The 19,888-nt window shown below is 40.3% G+C and overlaps 1 protein-coding gene across 3 annotated transcripts in view; it reads left to right on the top strand.

Moving 5' to 3' along the window:
• noc2l (NOC2-like nucleolar associated transcriptional repressor) overlaps positions 1-19,888 on the top strand; it is a 33,894-nt gene that overhangs the window by 11,456 nt on the left and 2,550 nt on the right. Inside the window, exons 2-18 of one of the 3 annotated variants that reach the window (XM_044122550.1) lie at positions 548-664; positions 1,008-1,127; positions 1,883-2,072; positions 2,154-2,388; positions 3,175-3,265; positions 3,363-3,441; positions 3,538-3,648; positions 3,726-3,839; positions 3,972-4,160; positions 5,090-5,229; positions 6,925-7,036; positions 9,284-9,397; positions 10,158-10,259; positions 10,550-10,693; positions 16,051-16,164; positions 16,371-16,506; positions 18,064-18,147. In XM_044122550.1, coding sequence (XP_043978485.1) covers positions 645-664; positions 1,008-1,127; positions 1,883-2,072; positions 2,154-2,388; positions 3,175-3,265; positions 3,363-3,441; positions 3,538-3,648; positions 3,726-3,839; positions 3,972-4,160; positions 5,090-5,229; positions 6,925-7,036; positions 9,284-9,397; positions 10,158-10,259; positions 10,550-10,693; positions 16,051-16,164; positions 16,371-16,506; positions 18,064-18,147 — 2,095 coding nt within the window. In that variant the 5' untranslated portion in view covers positions 548-644. Of the gene's footprint in view, positions 1-530; positions 665-1,007; positions 1,128-1,882; positions 2,073-2,153; positions 2,389-3,174; positions 3,266-3,362; positions 3,442-3,537; positions 3,649-3,725; positions 3,840-3,971; positions 4,161-5,089; positions 5,230-6,924; positions 7,037-9,283; positions 9,398-10,157; positions 10,260-10,549; positions 10,694-16,050; positions 16,165-16,370; positions 16,507-18,063; positions 18,148-19,888 lie in introns of those variants that run through there. The other 2 variants (XM_044122560.1, XM_044122569.1) reach the window with 2 other exon arrangements.

The following is a 19,888-nucleotide window of genomic DNA, read 5'->3' as shown; positions in this document are numbered from 1 at the left end:
ATTCTGTGGGTGCGCACCATTTTTCACCCTGCGAGGCAAGCGGGGGCGAGGCTTACATCCTGCATACCCCATCCTGCTTAAGGAGATCGGAGGACTCCCACTTGACTACTCTACTATTTCACAACAGAGTTGTTTGGTTGCCAAGATATGGAAATATGTGTTAATTCCTGAAAAAAGTGAATTAATTAGCGTAGTCATTAAGGCAGCAGCGGGTCAACCACCCTTATAAATTTGTTGGTACTTTCACAAAGAATCCAATTAATTTCAGGCAGTTGGGTTTATAGCATGTCCCCCCTATCGTCTGTTAACTGCTTTCCCAATCAGTCTAATAATACTTATTTGTCTAATATCAGATAGATTTCAATACAATAAAAAATAGGAAAGCTCATTATTTGTTTTTGGCAAATAGTGTAAAGGTTGCAGTATGCATCATATCCAGGCCGGAATAATTCCCCTCTCACCACCGAAAATGCTTTGTTTCAACATCCTTTCAAGAGGAAAAGTCACTCAGCTCCACTTCGTCCCCACTTCTATCCAATTCATCCAGCGGCTCAATGTAAGGGAGTGCTTCCATTCCGTGAGCACCGGAGGATTATGGGTACTGCAGTTCCGAGTCACACCGGCGTCACGTTTTTTAATCCAGCATGGCAGCGAAACAGAAAAGGTTTGTTAGAGGTTTATTTATTGCTACTCGTAAATTAAACTGTTCATCTTTCGGTTCCGGTTGTAATTTAAAGGTTAAATAGTTTTAAATCACTGGGGAGTTTATTAGAACGAATTTAATGCAGTTTGGTTATATTTTAGCCATCCACGCAGTTAGCTTAGGGCGGGCATGCTAGCACACTTTATATCTGATGTTCTTTACGACAGTTTTAGCACATACTTTGGGCTAATTATCAAATAGACATTCAAACTTTCTAACATATTTTTTGTTGCTTTACACTGCATGTCTTGTTCACCACGTGTGAGAGTTTCTGACTCAAGTTTATTAACTTTATCTGCTCCAGGAAATTAGAAGACCTCAGTGTGGACGAATTCCTGGTCTCAGGATTTGATTCTCCAGAGGAAGATGAATCTGAAGAAGAGACTCCCAAACAGAAGAAAAAGAAGAAAGCAGAGCCTCCGATGTGAGTGTTGTTGTAAACACAAATATTAGTCTGTTTTTATTGTATCCATGTGACAGTGCAATATTGTCGTGTAGAAGGAGAAGTAATAATGGTTTTAAAACAGGGGTGTCAAACTCCAGTCCTCAAGGGCCGGTGACCTGTACCACAGGTACAAAACACTGGAATGAAATGGCTTAATTACCTCCTTCTTGTGTAGATTAGTTCCCCAGAGTCCTGCCAATGACCTAATTATTTTGTTCAGGTGTGGTGCAGCAGAGGCACATCTAAAAGTTGCAGGGCAGTGGCCCTCCAGGACTGGAGTCTGACCCCCTATGTTTTAAAATGATTACAAATGTAGTCTTCAAACGTTTTATAATTACATTTGCAAACTTCATTTACAACCCACTTTACTCTGATATTACTACATAAAATCTAAACCTGCTGTCTTCAGGTTTTCATTAATTGATAAATGGAATAAGAATCTATTCATAGGACAACTGTTACTTATGTGATCCATAAGAATGTCCCAACTAATAGTAAGGCAGGAAGAAAGCCATTTTCTAACGAAAGCTGTAGAAGTTAGATTAGCAGCTGGCTGCAATCATAGACAACACAGCAAACACCTGGAAGAAGATGCTTTGGTCAGATGACACCACAATAATGCATTATGACAAAATGTAAAAAGGTCCAAGGGATATCAATACTTTCTTAAGGTGCTGCACATCATTGCTGTGAACAAACCTCTCCAATGTAGATCTGTTTCTGTATCATGTTAGGAGCAGAAATGAAAAGAAGGGTAAAGCCTCCGAGCATAAGGAGCAGTTGTCCCGGTTAAAGAACAAAGACCCGGAGTTCTACAAGTTTCTGGAGGAGAACGACCAATCGCTGCTCAATTTTGATGACACGGACAGCTCCGAAGAGGAGGATGATGGAAATAAGTACCACAAAGTACCATCTGAACTGGAGGTAAGTCGGCCTGTGGTTTGTGCGTATCTGTAAGAAGGGTGTGAAATTATAGATGTTGAGACTTTCATGTTTTCCATGTAGGAAGCTATCTCTGAGGAGGATGACGATGAAGAAGATACAACTTCGAAGAAGACCAAAAAGGCGGCGGAGTCCATCAAAGTCACAGACAAAATGATTGAAGAGTGGAGAGCTGCTTTGAGGAAAGAGCCCACTCCTCGCCTCTTCAGAGAGGTCACACAGGCCTTTAAGGCTGCCGTTGCCACGACGAAGGGGGAAGGAGGCGGTCAGTGTCGCTACAAGGTGGCTGACAGTTCAGGTAGGTTCTCACCTAGCGAATGCAGCCTGTGCTTGTAAAAACAGAGGGATTCCATCTCCACATATTAAATCATGTTGGTTTCTGTTCACAACATTTCTGTTCTGCATAATTTGTTGTGGCTTCTTATATTACCATATTAGAAAATGCTGAAAAGTCACATTTTAAAATATGGCTATTTTGCTAGAGAGTGGTGACGGCTTGCACCACTGGGATTCCATGCAGCTCTGAGGGAAAAAATAAAGCTCATGCTGACTTTCTTGGTATGACCAAACTCCTGAAAGAAGATGCTCAGAATCCAACAGGAGCGACTTTACATTTGCTTACACTTTGCAAATTCAAGAAAAAAATGGACCAGCGCCTGATCACATGTAATAACACCATCTTTAGGACTAATACTGATGAACTACCTTTGTGCATGCAAGTTTTAATGGATGCAGTTTCATTTAGCATAACAGACATAGGAATAAGGAACATAGAGTGTTGTGATTTGACTTGCAGTTGAACTGTTGTGAGTTCGATTCCAGTTTTCCCCTGTCACATGTTGGCCCCAAATTGCCTACTGATCTGCGGCTCGGCGTCTGAATGTGCACCCAATTAGCAAGTGGAATTGGGTGAATGTGGCTCTGATGCGAAGGACTGGTTAGGTTGGTTAAGTGGTTAGGTTGTCTAGGAAAGTGCTATGAGTTTAGACAATTTATTTTTCGTTTTGCTGACATAAAATAATGCTAAGTTTGACACGCTTCAGTCCATGCAAATATCTGACATTTCCTTCTTTCATCCCTGCAGCGTTCAATGCGTTGATCCTGCTCTGTATCAGAGAGTTTCACCTGGTGCTGCAGAAGCTTCTCAACGTGAAACCCAACAAAGATCAGAAGAAGTATAAAGTTACCCAAACATCTACAGATCTCACGTCTTATTGTTTAGCTTTACAAAGGCTGCTTTGATTCCTGGATTGATTCCCGTTTTGTTTTCAGATTGGTGCTTCCTTCATCTAGTCCAAGATGGCAGCGGAATCTGAGTGACATCAAGATGTACCTGGGTGGAGTAGTTCAGGTTTGGTTGTTATGGTTGAATGCAGAGTAAAACAGAGAATACATTTTCTATGATCCTGCTAATTGTTGGTTTTCTTTCCCATTCGTCCGACTGCAGCTGTTATCCTGCCTTACAGAAACTACCGTCATCACTGCTGTCCTGAAGCACGTCAACCAGCTCGTACCGTATTACCTGTGTTTGCCCAAGCAGTGTCGGCATCTGTTGAAGGTTGAGCTTTAACTCGGATTCGTTACAGTAAAGAGTGGCTCATGGTCAGCTTTTAACCAGTTGTGTTCGGTCTACAGCAACTTCTAAAGCAGTGGAGCACAGGGGAGGAAACGAGTCGGGTTCTTTCCTTTCTGGCCCTCAACAAGATCTGCAGACACAAACAGGAGGCGTATCTTAATATAATTTTAAAGGTAAGCAACAGAAGTTCACTCAAGCTTTTGTCATACCAATAAATCCACATTTCCCGTTTTGTCAGGATTGAGTTTTAGGTCGTTTTCCGCAGAAACTTCTTCTTCTCATGTTAGTTTTCTTTCTCTTTGCAGCAAATGTACATTTCCTATGTGCAAAACTGCAAGTTCACATCTCCCAATGCGCTCCCCATGATTAACTTCATGCAAAGAACTCTGACAGAAATGTACGCCTTGGACACTCATGCCACCTATCAGCAGGCCTTCATCTACATCCGACAGCTGGCCATTCACCTCAGAAACGCCATGACCATGAAGAAGAAGGTTGGTTAGTTGGTTCAAGTCCCACTTTCTCAAAGAAATAAAGATTTATTTTAAACATTTGTGAAGGACATCATGTTACTTTTAGCTGTTCCTGATCATTTTCACCATTTATGTTTTTGTAATTGTGGCGATTTTAGAGGTGCAGCTAAATCTGTTTGCTTGTTTCTACAAATATTATAAGATACAATATGTTTTTAACCGCATTTTCTGAAATATATTATAAAAGACATGGGGGGGCTGTTATATTTTCCTATTAGACCAGGTTTTGTTGATAAAATGTCGCTTCAAAACATTTAAGTGCTATTAAAACAGCTTTTATCTGAAATATTATAAAGTTCAGAATAACATAAATATTATTTATATTCTAATAATATAAATAGAATAATATCAATATTATTCCCTTGTCAATATCTATAATATTGACAAGGGAGCAAAAAGGAATCATACAACGAATAAAGCTCAAAACTGATTTCATGCTCTTTTATTAATGCTTAGCGTTGTGAATATTATTAAATATGTTCCTCTGCGCTTCCCCTACCATCATCCAGTCGCCCTGTTTATCTTCTTATTTTAAGGTAGTAGACTGAATAAACAACCTACATGCCTGCATACAAAATAGTTTTCTTTTAAATAGCTTGATCTTCTAAACTTAATTCTCCAGCACTCAGTAATACGTTCCACACCGAAGATTGTCAGTGTAGTCTTTAAGTATTGCATTCACTGATTGGGAATTATCTGATTTTTAGTTTCTAACGGGCAAGTAAAAAAAAAAAAAAAAGTCAGCCTGCCCTTTTCTTAGTGCATCTCTAAGAATAAATTTATGCACCAGCAAATACAGTAACGAACAATGGCACAAATCTTTCCTGTGTACAGGTATGGCATTGGTTGTATTTATTTATTTATTTATTTATTTATTTATTTTATTATAGGAGACCTATCAGGCGGTGTATAACTGGCAGTTTATTCACTGTCTGTATCTGTGGTGTCGGGTCCTCAGCACCTTGTATCCCAGTGACGTTCTCCAACCGCTCATCTACCCTCTCTGCCAAGTCATACTTGGCACCATCAAGTGAGTATTCAGCTTTGAGTATGTGTTGGATAATCCAAAAAGTTATAATCAAGGGAATCACTTTAATCTTGTTTCATTGTAATGTTTACTATATAGTGAAATGTTAACTGCTGTGGCCCTGCTCTTGCGTCACTTTGTATGAATAATTTTACTTTCAGTATTACTCAGAAAAATTAAATTTTCTGAGTAGTGGTCAGTTTTTAGCCTGTTGTCGTAGGCTAGCTTCTTAAAATATTTTACGGAGCTAGCCTACAAAATGTTAATTCTTTAATCATGAGATACTCTCATAATATCAATATTTTATAAGTTTACTGTTAATATTCTAAAGAGCTTCAGAATACTCTGTGAAGAGATTTGATCTTTTTAGACATAACATTTGTGAAAAATGGTAAATTTTTCCAAGCTAAGTGGGAACTTGGTAATACAGACAAAGCACTTTGACACATTCTGAGTTTGTGGTTCTCTACAGGTTTTGCCACATTAAATTTTTGATAAGACAATATAATACATTGTTTTTACAGAGAACAACCCTGTGAAGACACGGGCAACCAAAATAAACCACACTTGGTACTTGGTTAGTAGGGTTTATTAGAGTTTGTTTTCTTGTAACTTAAACATTTCAAAATATTTTTGATTCAGTGTGAATTAAAACATGCCTCACTGGTTATCTAAGTATGGAAAACACTGGATTAAAGTGGTTCCTGTTATGGAAACGATGCCTGATTTAAAAAAACACCAAGCATTGGTGTTTTTTTTTTAAAGCTAAATATCCTTTAGTTAAAGAATAAAATGCAAGACATAAGTAAGTTTTTCCAGAATTGCAAACTAACATCCCTCATGTGAAGTTTCACTTTTCAACACCAGGTGGCGTTTGGCACCAAATTATTTCCATTTTTCTTGGTTAAAGTCCATCATTAGAATGAGTTGCTTTGTTGGGCAGAGCTTTAGATGGCATTCTTTCTGCTTATTTCCTGTAGTGGTCTCTGGCAGAATGCAATAGAAATATTTGTTTGGACTCTGTGCATAAATGTTGCACAGCATCAATACCCAGACAAAAGACATTAAAAAAATCAGAAGTTAGAGGACTTAAAATGATTCAATGAAATACATTGCTTGCATGCATTGCTGGATATAATTTCTTTTTTTAAAAAACACATTTGGATTGTGCTGTAAACATTTAAATAAACTACTTAGACCAACTAACCTTGTAGTACTTACTTTAACTTGGATCTGATTTTAAAACCTTTAGATTCACGTTTGTTCTACTTTGTTGTAGTTTTTAGGATGGAGGGTAAATTCAGTGTCAAGTGGTAAATCGAAATTTACTTCCAAAAAGAAGAATAATGAAGGAATCAGATTTAGAATGCAAAATGCTCAGTGGCATTAACTCATGTTCTTACGTAAATATTTTTACTTTTAAACTTTTCTGATTTAAGAAAAATATCAGCACTAGCAAAGTAGTAACATCAAAGCTTTGACTTCCCCAGAGGGACTTTTAAGCTTTGAAACTGGATAAAAATGGATATGAGGCAGACTGAAGTTGTTTATTTTATGGTTCAGCTCTCCAAACACAGGGATTACAACCTAAATGTCTAAATCATTTATTGATCATTGAAGTAGTCTGGTGAATCCATCCTGTTGTTACACATTTTTCCAACAGCAGGTGGCGACACTGACTGCTCTTTCTGCTTTCAGACTGGTGCCGACTTCCAGATATTACCCTCTGAGGATGCACTGCTGCAAAGCACTCACCTTGCTTTCTAGCAGCACCAACACTTTTGTGCCTGTTCTGCCTTTTCTTCTCGAGGTAAGCCCCCCAAACCCAGGAATCACCACCCAAACCTCAGAGTGAAAGTCTGTTTCCAGCACTATGAAATCAGGTTTTCGCCATCAGAACCCTGTGTGAGCACCTCAGAGGGTGTAAATGATCTTGAACCAACAATAGTGCGTCGCTTGTCTCTGTCTCAAGTGGAAACAGTGAAAAGGTAGATGTGATGAAATGTTCCGTCGGTGGTTGGCTGTGGAAAAACATCAGTGACACATGAAGTGCATCTTGGTCTCAACGGCTACAACCGAAGGAGCTCAGGAGGAAACCTGTCGCTCGAGGCACCTTTTGTTATCAGACCAATCGAGGGTCACCAACTGACAGCTTTTTCTCTGGGTCAGGTGTTAATCACGTGCTCACATGCGCTGGTTCGCCTTGTGTCTGAAAGTTTGCAAAGTGTTTGCACACACAGCGGGTCTTTGTTGTGGTTTTTCTGGATGGGAGCAGCACGCTGGCGGCAACAACAGGCTCGGCCCACCAGGGAGTGGTCACTGCTGGCTCTACGTATGCGTGTTTGCGTGCATCCAGCAGTTTGACCGAAGCGACACAGGCACGGTTGTGGTTCACACTCTGGTCCTAACGCGCTGTGCAGACCACATCCTCTTTGCCTATGGCCCAATTCCCCCCCTCCAACGCACTCTCAAAGGCCCCTCGCCACTCCCCGCAGCAAGCTGTGTTTATTTGTGACGCACAACACTTCCTGTGTTTCTCTTTTTTTCGTTTTTTGTTGTTTTGTTTTTTTCTTCCCTCACTGTTCCCTTCTTGTTAAAGGCAGGCTGAGGTGTGCTGCTGCAGTTTTAATTAGAGCAGCACAAGCACTCCCCCTTTTCCTCCCGTGCCCCTGTGCCTGTGTGTGTTCTCATATCTCCGAGGGGGGTGTATGATTTGGAGCTTCCTGCTTCTGTAGCTGTGTGTGTGTGTGTGTGTGTGTGTGTGTGTGTGTAGAATCGCACCAGGGTTGGCCCATGCCTTCCCACTTCCCCCTGGCTCCCCCGCAGACCGCCACCACATCCTATGTTTGTACAGACTGCACCGGCCAGGAGCGTTGCACTGCTGCGCACGCAGAGAGTATTAACGACCACACACACACACGCATACACACACACTCTCTCACTGGGAGTCAGAAATAGCTTGTTTCTCAAAAAAACAGAAATTCACTTGCACACTGTGGGCAGATGTGGAAGCTAAAGCTCGTAGACAAATAGCCCACACGTTAGCTTCAATGTACTTTTGCAAACTAAGCTTTTGAGTAACCCATGTCACCTGGTTACTGTTATAGCAGTCCACATACAGCTAATAAAACGCGTTTGCTGTGTGTCGCACACTCTGATGGACTCCAAAAGTGTATAGATTACACTTTCTGTCTTTTCATTTTATATCAATGCACAATATTTGAAATGCACCAATCAGCCTTTTTCAAGTTGACACTGATTTCTAGTTTTCTTTGAGGTTTGAGCGACAAGTAATAAATAACGGTCTTCATGTTTTCTGAAGACTAGAACACATTAAGGAGAAAACTGTGTTGCAGGTTCTTAGACTCACACTGTAGGTTTAAATCCAAGAGAAAAGTGAATGAATTACAAGATTATCCCTATTTATGCATCAAGGCGTAGGCCAGTAATAGGACCATGTACAACTTTGGGAGAATTTTAATTGTGATATTATTGCTGAAAGTATATCAATTATAATTAACCCTTTATTTTTTAAGAATAAAATAACTGAAAACTAGATTAATAATATAGATATGTAAACAATTTAATGATGTTTAAATTTGCATATTTGCACATAATTGTTTTAAGATGGAGTAATTCCAATGAAATCAACATGCGATCACTAGGGTCTGATTTGAGACTGCAACCCAAACACACAATTCATTCTGCATTCAGACTCTTGTAGTTGTATGAGCACAGAGTGTACAATAAGGTATAAAGTCAAAAATATACTTAAACACTTAAACTCTGGGTTTCTTGATTTATTGGTTTTATAAGTTATTCTGTTTAATCTTCTACCTATTCATTTGTCATGTAGTAATTAAATAAAACAATATTACATTATAAAATACGTAATGACAGATTTAAGACAGTTGTAGACCATTGGAGGAAATTTGCGTAAACTTCCTTTGGGTTTCTTGATTGGATAATGTTATGAGTTATAACACGTCTCTAATCTTCTCATTCAGAGTCTGTATTTTTAATCATGCTTCCTTGATTTTGTAAGACAAGAAACCGGATCTTCCAGCAAGTTGATTTCAACAAGAAACCGGGTCGAATGAGCAAGAAACCGATCAACTTTGCCGTGATCCTCAAGCTGAACAAGGTCAACCTAATGGAGAAGGCCTACAAGGTAAGAGGAGAGGGTGTTTATTTCTGGTTGCTTCTGAGAAGAAACAGCTGATCAGAGGAGTAGTTCGCACAGCCCGCGGTGTGTTCAGGAGGGGATTGAGGGCAGCGCTGACAGCCCCTCGTCAGGGCTCTAAAACCGTCCCCAGGTTGCCAAGCTGAGCGCGGCAGCAGAGAGGATTGCGGCACGGCTCTCTGAGATTATCCCCCACGCTCTCCGCTCGCGAGGACTGTTTGTACTGCTGTCACTTTAGCTCTGCCGCCACATAAACTCACAACAAACCGAAATGATCTGCCTAAAACTTAGTAGCAATCAGTAGCAAATATTATCTATCGTATGTTCAAATTGATTATTATTATCTAAATGCAAACATTAAGATTAGCATTATCATTTACTACTCTAATAGCAGTTAGCTGATATTGGCTAAAATACTAACATTCCCTTGAGAGTTAACGTCAGAAAATATACAAATGTTGGATTGTGAACATTCACCATCACTGTGCTTTGACTAGCATAGACACTAATACTAATAATCTATACGCCAGTATGCCAATAATGGCATATTATGAACTGCTAAATATTATCTTTTGTGATTTGTTTTGTAAAGGCTTGAAATTAAATTAAAAAAAACTGACTGACTGACTGCCAGCTATGTTCATTTGCATTAGAGAAGCTGCTGGGTAAATTATGAAAAACCCTTGCAAAGCCATTGAGACTTTGAATTTTATGCACAAATATAATATCTTTTCTTCTGTAATTCCAGGATGGGCTGATTGACCAGCTGTATGACTTGATGCTTGAATACTTTCACACTCAGGCCTACTCTATTGGCTTCCCTGAGCTCGCCCTGCCCACCATTGTTCAGGTAATCAAGATCTGAAACCCGTTTACCGATACTTATCTGCACAGTTATACCTCACTGATCCACAGGGCAACAATTAAACACATTCAGTTTAGCATAGAAGCAGTGATGCAGAACGTAACAGCGGTTTATGTTCTGTATGCAAGATTCACGAAGGCTGAATCTGCTTCCCTCAGGGGAAACAATCACAAACTCTCTGCCTGAATGCAGCTCATCAGGAGACAGGATCATCTCTTCTGCTGGTTCCTTTTTTTTTCTTTCCTCCCTCATGCATCTCGTCCATGTCCCTGCAGCTGAAAGCTTTCCTGAAGGAATGCAAAGTGCCCAATTACTCCAAGCCGATGCGGCAGCTGTTGGAGAAGATACAGGAAAACAGCAGCTATATCACAGGACGGAGACAGAAGGCCGCCTTCGGAGTGGCTGATTCTGCCGCCGTGGTGAGTACAGCAGGAGGTGTAGGAGGAAGAGGATTTATTTTCTTAAAATTGTGTTTTGTAAAGTTTCACAGAGCTTAAAATTTTAAACTAAGGTAGACAAGCTTCAGGTATACAAGTAAGATAGAAAATACTAAAACATTTTAGTGCAACACGTTTTAGAAAGTTGATATTGAAACTGTCACATCAATTTTCATATTCACGTAGAAAATAAAATGTTATGAGGTTAAATCGCACTCAGAAGAATGGCTCTCATTCATCCAATGACATATTTTGTTTGATGTCTCAGTCACCCTCTGCTTTTGTTGTGAGGCAGAAATTTGACCAGTTCAGTGCCAATAATTTATAGTTATCGTATTCAATTGAGCATAATGTGCTTTAGTATATATTTTTGGATGTGTGAAGTCAGCATCATCTATCAGACCAAGAAATCCTGCTCAAGTAGGAAAAGTTACATGAAAACACCAGCAAATCATGTCATTGTTGTTTCCTCTAAAGGTCACAAAAAACCGTGTAGGATTCAGATTAATTGTCCAAAGTCAATTTTGGCTCCAAACTCTTACAAAAGCCAGATATGAGAGGAGCACGTAGGATGAACGCAAAATAAAAAACCAGCAGAACTGAAACAGAGACACCTGTTAAAGAATAGCCCACATAGTAGCAGAAATATAAGAAGTTTTTGAAAAGCGTGTTGGAAAAAGAAAAGTAACAGAAACTAAAACTGAGTTCCACAGACAGACCATCTGAATGAAATCTTTTAAATTCTTTTTGTGCCAAACAGGCATTACTAGTTCTGCTTTTGTGTCGATAGCAGTTCTTGTTCTAAAACTCGCTAACATGCTAATGTTAAATAATGTTCAACTGCTTCTTCAGATCTAAATAATTTCAACAGATCACATTCAGATGACTAACATTAGCTTCTAATATGCCACTTTACTGGTATGCTTTTATTTTTTAACTGTCTTCTGACTTTTACGTCTTTCATATTGTGAACTTTTGTGCATCAAGTTGTTGTGCTTCGTGAAATAAGTTGGAATGGAGATGCATAAATAGGATCTTTGAGTAGCTGCATTAAATGTAAACAAATTTGTGTAGTTGTGGTTAACATTAAGTTGCTTGTTTTAGCATATACATAAAACTTGGTTTGTGAACTTTCTTTTCTTTTCATGTTTGCACTTAATTTTCACAAGACTGTTTTGTTTGTTTATGATATACAAATACATTTAAATATCAATCATTTTAAGGGAAGGTCCAACAAAAAGACATTGCTGAGAATTTATCTTGGGAGCAAACAATTTTTTCTCCAATCTCTCTTACTAATCAGTTTTTAATAATAATTAAATCAATATTAATCAGAAGAGATTTTACCATAACCAGGCTGCCATTGCAGTAGGTCAGTATGGTGTCTGTTAATCTGTTTAAAGATTATGCCTCTTAATGATAAAGGTTTTGCAACATGGTTTTTTTTCTGTTGCTGATGAAAATTAAAATTTTTCTAAATCAGGGCGGTCGGTGGCGGAGGTTCCAATATGATTGTTTCCCTTGTTTGTTTGTCTTTTTCTGAATCAGAATTTTTCGGGGGGGTTTTTTTGCTGGTCAAAAGGTATTTTCAGAGCAGCTCGTTTTTCCTTCTATGATTCTATACGTGGTGGAGACGGTTCATGATCACAGATATTTCTGCTCTGAGACGTCCTGCCAAGCAGCTCGTTGCTCACTAAACTCCACCTGATTGATTGCACACTTCCAATCGAACAGTACACAGACGCTGCCTGGACGCCCTGCATGTAGTTGCTGCATTGAAATGAGACTGTAAGATCACATAGGCTGCCCCTTTAATGTCTGAACTGTGCACAGACACACCTCCTTGTTATTGGCAGTGTTTGCCCTGCCAAAGTCAATAATACAAAGAAATCAATAAGATTGACACAACTTATTTGCCATCTGATTGATTAGCCTGCCTCCATTTTACAGTTTTCCGCATTGTTTTTATCTGAAATCATCAGTAACGGCCAGCCAGCTTCCAAAACGTGAGCTGTTAAATTAGGAGGAAGCAGCTGAGGGTCCCTCCACTGGTTTACCTAAATACAGTGTATCTGTGAGGCTACACAATGTTTTTATGAGGAATTATTGTAAAAATTATTTAACGTTGTAAACGTTGACCTCTGAAATTAATGCTACTTCAAACAGTACTACTTCTTCACTTATAAAGCACTTTAAAACAACAATAGCTGCGACAAGGTGCTGTGCAGAGCTGACCTGAGCTGGAGAGTTTGGGTTAAGCAGTTCAGAGAGGTAAAATGGGTCAAGTTCATCTAAACTTTTAAAAACAAATAAAAGAATCTTAAAATGAACTCTAAATGCACAGGCAGCTAGTGATACAAGTTTTATTTTTCTCAAATTAACTTGTACCTTCTGCTTTGGTTCAGGTAATCCCCAGGAACCCCAGGGCATGCACTTCTTTCACATTTGACCTTCTTTAAGGCTTTTAATTGTTATTTGTTGCTAGAAACCTGTGACTGTTGTAATATCCTGTTATTGTGTCACTCTTACAGCTGTGTCTGAAGTGTGAGGAACGTCTGAGCCAAAGTGACTGATGTGTAAATGACTGGAAGCCGGTGGTTTTGTGCAGACGAAGCCTTAGTTCTTCACGTCTTTTTCCTAAAAAGGTCTCATGTCTTGTAAAACTTGGTTGGGTACATCTGCAGAGTGATGCTAGTCACTTTACAGCTCAAGATTTTATTAATCTGCATCTGTAATGAGTTTTGCCGTTTTTGGTTTGATCTACTGGTAAAAAAAAATAATCATGCTTTCGAATTTCAGCATATTCTGCTGCGGCTTGCCTCGGCAAGCGACCGTCTCTCATCGGTCGCTTGCCACTTCGGTTTAACCATTTGTCACATTTAGTGGACTTTGAACTAACTGCTGGGTTATGACACATGTAACTTTTGAGGTTCAAACGGGGCACAGACTGACGCACATCAGAGCCAACGTTACTGTCTGTTGAAATGTTGCTGGTTTGATCAGTGTCCCTCATTATCTCCGTACCACGTTTGTTGTTTTAAGGCTCTGAGCTGTTGACCATGTATGATCTGCATCAGTAGCTCTGTGGTTTTACTTTTATAGCCCTGAGAGGTGTTCATGTTTCAACAGACTTCCACACACGCAATTGGCTTTTATATATTTATATATATATAAAGTATGAAAACACTAACAATGGCAAAAGGCTTTAATTTGCAGCAAAATCTGTTAGTAGTAGTAGTTACTAAAATAACTGAAATCCTCTAAAATGACAGTTTTAAATTTGTTTTGTATAACTAGAATATAACAATTGTCTAAACTGGTTTAGACAGACGGTTAAGTAAGACTTTTCCTCTGGGTGGTGCTGTAGTTTAGGAAGGAGGTGTAGGAGCATCGCGGCTGCTAATGCAGGAAAGTTTGCTTTTTAAACTGAGAAATCATCCTGCGGTTATTTCAAAGCTCTTAAAGGCTTTTAATGTAGCAGCATGGCTGCATTGATGAGCATTTTGTTTGTATGCGTTTTATGGCTTTATATTACAAATCAATTCATACATGAATGTTTTTACGTGACTTGGCTTCGAGTTGATGCCACATTTATATTTAGGAGAATTGCAACAAAGAGTGGATGTTCTAGCCAGGGTTCTCTCTGGACTTTGTGAAAATAGTTTAGTTTGTGTATCAAAACCCAATGCATGTCGGTGTCGCTCATGTTTAATAGCCATAGATTGTGATAAATGTGTTGAGGCTGAACCGAACTGCAGTCTGCTCGCTCTATTGGGTTTGTCGGTCGGATAATGTGATTGGTTCTATTCAATATCATCCACGCAGACCTTTAGGAGATGGAGAAGATCTCTCCTTTCATCCCTCTGCAGTCGGTCTTCTGTTTCTTCTGGGCTGTGAAGATGCTTTTAAAACTCAGACCGTTCCTCGCAAATGTATTCACGCCACTTACCAGCTTTAACACAAAGTACTAAGTAATTGTGGAGGGGAAAGGAAATGAAGAATGTTTTTCCAAGTTTTATGCAAATATAAACAACTGGATGCATTTTTATTTTTTACTCGATTTCACTCCCATATGGGTTGGGATTTACCGGATCTTTATCATTTGTTGTGATAAGTTTCTTGTCACAATAAATTCCAATGAATGATTTTTAATATCCCCCAAATCGTTCTGCGCTGTCTGAATTATTTTTAATCTGTTCTCCACTGTATGTTTAGTCAGAGTATCAATAAATTTTAGAATCTGATTAAATGCAGTTAGAACCAACTCATGTTTTGAAAATAGATATGTCTCAGCTGAGACTAAAATTAGCTACATGTTTATAATCTCATGTATTTACATGATGATGTTCATTAATATGTTTTGTCCCGTTATCAAAAAAAGGACTGAACTGAATAACAAATGCAGATTTTAAGATTTTCAGGTTTTTTTTAATAGAATGATATGTTTTCATAATAAAAATGACATTACTAGTACCAGTAATATTTTTTAGATCTGCTGTTAATGTCCTCGGGTTTAAAACTGTGCTTTTTAAAAAAAAACACATAATATACCCAATCAGCAATCCATGAAAAAGTTTTTCTTAAATATTTTAAAACCTGAAAACACAAATACTTAAACTGTAGCTCTTGAAAAACAACAAATGTCTCCAACAGTAAATATCCATGAAAAATTATAAGATTTTTTTGGGTGTTTTTCATGTGTCATTTGCTGCTCTGACTCAAATTTATTCAACCAGACTGAGGGGGGGAAAAAAAAAAAAATCTCTTTTGGGATGTTAAAGACTTCAGATCCATGATGTAGAACAGTGTTTCCCAACCCTGGTCAGGTTTCCCTGCTTTAATGCGCCTGATGCAACTGATTGCAGTTCAACAAACGCCTGTTAATCAGTCATCAATTGAAATCAGCTGGACTGAAGCTGGGAAATACCTAAAACATGCCGGGCAGTGCTGCCTTGAGGACCAGGGTTGGGAAAGACTGCTCTAGAAGAACATGCAGATGAAACTAGAAATGCGCAACTCCGGCCTCCATGTAAAATATCAGATGTGGCGGGAAAAAGATCAATTCTTAAAAGCATAATATGGGCAGGATATTAGAGCAACTCTTGGTAGAAAAAAAATAAATAAATTAGCTGTAACTTGAGAGAAAAGTAGTTCTACAAAGAATCCAAGTCAAACGGGAATGAATACAAAAATGCAAAAAAGTTCAAGGCGATGTATTTTAAGAGGATTTCAGGGCTTAAGTGAACCTGCTGACGGCTTTAGAAAGTTTCTGCGTAGTTTTCCTCTGTTGGTTCCCGTCCACGCCTCAATATGTCCGCCATGTGTGTGCTCTGTGTCAGGCGGCCTGGGAGAAGCAGACCCAGCAGGAGGGGACTCCTCTCACCAGATACTACAGCCAGTGGAAGAAGCTGAGGGAGAAGGAGATCCAGCTGGAGATCTCTGGCAAAGAGAGGGTAATAATCTTGTTAAAAGCCCCGCCCACATCAGCCTCAGTCATCGTGAATGGCTTCTGGCTCGTCTCTGCTGTCAACCTCACTGTTCCCCACAACAATTGCTCTTGTGCATTAATCATAAACCAGTCACGCTGAATGGCGGAGCCTCTTTACTGGAAGCAATATCCTTGTTAACACCATCGTCTTTTATGTGTTGTCTGGTAAAGATGGAGGATCTGGACCTGCCGGAGATCAAACGCAGGAAGATCCAAGAGAGGAAGGCGGAGGACAAGGAGGAATTCAAGGGTCTGTTCCAGTCCGACAGCGACTCAGACGACAGCGACACGGGACTCAAAATCAAAAGTAAGGAAAGTCCCGCTTTGAAAACTCGATTCAGTCCGAACCTCACCACCTCTGACAGGGGGAGTCCCGATCTCAGCCTCTAGGGGGCAGTGTTTTGTCACACCAGGCTGGAAAACAAAGTTAAAAGGTTGACGACGGCTGCCTCTGATTGCTCTGCCTTGAGATTGGGTTCCATGGTCCAGATCACGTGTGTCGCCGTTTACTAAGCACGTCCTCCCAGGCTGTTCCTGTGGAAATTAAAACCTCTGCTTTATCAGACGCTTTGTTCCGCTGCCCCTCCACCAGGAGCCGGCTCATCCTTTTAACTCCCCGTACGATCTGAGCGCACGGGGTCGTCGGCGGGTCACATGCAGCTGGAGCCTCTCTCCCACAGCCTAGCATAGCGCTCGGACGTGCTCCAACCAGAAAAATCCCTCTGGAGGAAAGAAGGAGGCTGTGGCAGGGTTTAATTTTCCTTTTTTTCTCTCTCTCTCCTTTTTTTTTTTTTTCCTTTTTTTTCTTTTTTTTTTAAATGCATCTGGACCTCATTGTAGGGAGAGCCCCCACAAACGGATGGGCCGCTGCTGGCGAGCTCACACACACACACGCACACGCATGAGCTGAAATTCCCCGCTAACAGGAAGTACAGGCTTGCATCCCAGCAGGGAGGGGGCTCTAATTCAAAGCAGGCTGCTGGAACAGCCAGAGGTGGCGGCTCCCTCTGAACGCACGGCCGCCACTCCGCCGTCCAGGCCGGGTCTGGCGAGAAGCGGGGGAGGGAGAGGAGCGAGCACTGATGATTCAGTGGCGGTTATAAGTCATCCAGGTCATCTGGGGGCAAAGCTCTGAGGCAGCACTGCGGAAATCTGCGTGCGGCGTGTGAGCCTCAAAGAGTGAGCGCACGTTTGTTGTCTCTAATTCAGATGGGAGCAGAGCGCTACCTGATGCTTCAGTAGACGTTGTTTATCTCTCTGCGTGCGTGTGTGTGTGTGTGTGTGTGTGTGTGTGTGTGTGTGTGTGTGTGTGTGTGTGTGTGGAGCTCCACACAGAGGAAGCAGCGCTGCTTCTCTCTCCATCACGCCGTCAGCCTCTCATCACGTCTCCAACTTCAAAGCCAGTGGACCCCGCTCTGTCCCTTTGGCAAGACAACACACACATGTGCACGCACACACACCTACACACACAATCTCCTCTGAGGACAAGTTCAGAAGAACTCCAAACTTCACACACACACACACACTGCCGTCCTGATTGTAGCTCTGGAACGTGTCTGCTATCTTCATTTGCTATATTTAGGCCGTGAGCAGGAGATGTCTGAAATTGCCGGTAGTAAACTGTCATGGGTGTTTGTGCAGCAGCGGCAGCGGCGCCTGTAATCGACTCTCAGCTCCATCTCAGGAGGAAATAGACACTTCCAGCTGCCTCTGATACCTGGCCCACATATCCGCGTCTCCAAAGTCCTCAGACGTCAGCGGTGCGGCGGTGCAAGCTTTAGGAGCATCTGAGGGAAGAAACGCGAGACAAAAATCAGCGAACTTTGATGTTTTTTTCTTTTTTCTGCCTCTTATTTTCTCGCAGGTAAGAAGAGCAACCAAGAATCAGACGAAGATGAGGACCTGTCAGACGGGAGCGACGAGGAAAGGTCGGAGGAGGAAGACTCAGGTCAGTTATAGTATCGGTGTCAAAAAACAAATAAATAAAAAACGTTTTATTTTGGCTATTTGATGATTATTTCAGTCATTTTATTAAACTTTCAAGTATAAATGTGTAAAATAAAGGATTTTTGTTCATTTTAGGCAAATATGCACAGTTACTGGTCCTCCGATTGACTGTACCATTTCCCACTACTCCCCATTTAACCCATCAAGATGCCACTTGATCCAGAACTGAGACTTTTCTCTGCTGATTTGGCCAATATTGCACCAATATTTTACTGGAAAACTCCATGATGACTCAACCAGATCTGTATTTAGGTTCTTCTGGTATTTAAAAACCCCAATGGTGCCACTGGGATCTCTAAAGATGATTCCCGGGCATTTGGAGGAGAAACAGGCCCACAGCATCACTGATCCTCCACCGTGCCTTACAGTGAGCATGAGGGACTTTGCCCTCATGCTCCACATGTAGAGTTTTTTGTTTTGTAATTCTCAGTACACTTGAACAAACTACACATAGTCACATTCGTGACAGTAGAAAAGAAACAAGATTTCTTAGCAAGTTAATCTTTTCCCAATTTAACTAATGTATGGAAATTAAATTAAAGGTCCTTCTCTAGGTTTGAGAGTACGCTGCAATGAAACATAAGTTTATTTTTAAATTCTTCTTCCAAAGGAGGGTTGGATCTTTAGAAATGAACTACATACAACTGAAAATAAATTTACTTAAATACACATAAATACTAATGTAATAATTAGTGTTGCTCCAACCAAGATTTCTGCTGCCGATATCGATCACCAATGAGGCCAATCTCTGCCGATCACCAATCTTTGCTGATCACCTGGATTGACTGTAAATTTTTTTTGCTTTAGGTATAAATGCTGCCATGTGATCTGACAAAATTAAAAAATGATCTGGCAATAAATTCACCTAATTTAGGCATAAAACATGCCAAAATTCTTGCAGGCAAAATACAGTAGCTATTCAGTCAAAAAGACTGAAAAACCTGTTGCATAATATTTAATAGTAAAGCTTTCAGTACCGTAAATTATACACGAGTCAAATAAATCAGCCAATATCAAATAATGTCAAGTAAAAAAGGAAACATTCATTGGAAGTCAAACACAGGCTGCATCAAAATAAACAATCCTTCCTGATAGCATGGCTAGCTGATTAATGCTGGTTCTGATTCTGCAGAACAAAGGAGGAGGCAGAGGAGATCTATTATTTTTTTCAGAGATTATCTGTCTTGGACAGCGAAAGTTTTAATACATATCTAAAATCTTTTCTTTTTTTTTTGGAGTTACATGCTGCAGAGGTTCAGTGTCAGAGGTCACTGCAGGTGGAGCAGAAACGGCGCCACGTCTGTGAAATATTACTGCCAGTAGCAGCAGTTCAACAACGAGAGAAGAACCAGCGTCTTACACTGCCAGCTCAAAGACTTTACATTATTTTTCAGGTTATTTCTTTAGCTTTCTGAGCGTGATGCTAATCCGGCCGAGTGTTGGTAGTTGTGCGCTGCTTTACTGGCCGCTCCGGTCCGGCTGTCCCTTTTTGCTGCACTGAGCCTTGATGTAGACAAACTCCGTCAAGTGCTTGTTTTTTAAATGTCACATTAGATTCGTTGTGTTGACGCATTTTGACGTGCTTTACCCCCGCGGTAAATTTCAACCACAACACGCAAACGTCCCCGTTCACTCTCAGAGCGTTATAGTTCCACACTCTAACTTAAATCCTGCGCAAGATG

Source organism: Gambusia affinis, linkage group LG01 (assembly GCF_019740435.1).
Source record: "Gambusia affinis linkage group LG01, SWU_Gaff_1.0, whole genome shotgun sequence".
Classification (NCBI taxonomy): domain Eukaryota; kingdom Metazoa; phylum Chordata; class Actinopteri; order Cyprinodontiformes; family Poeciliidae; genus Gambusia; species Gambusia affinis.
This window is presented reverse-complemented; position numbering and strand designations above follow the sequence as displayed.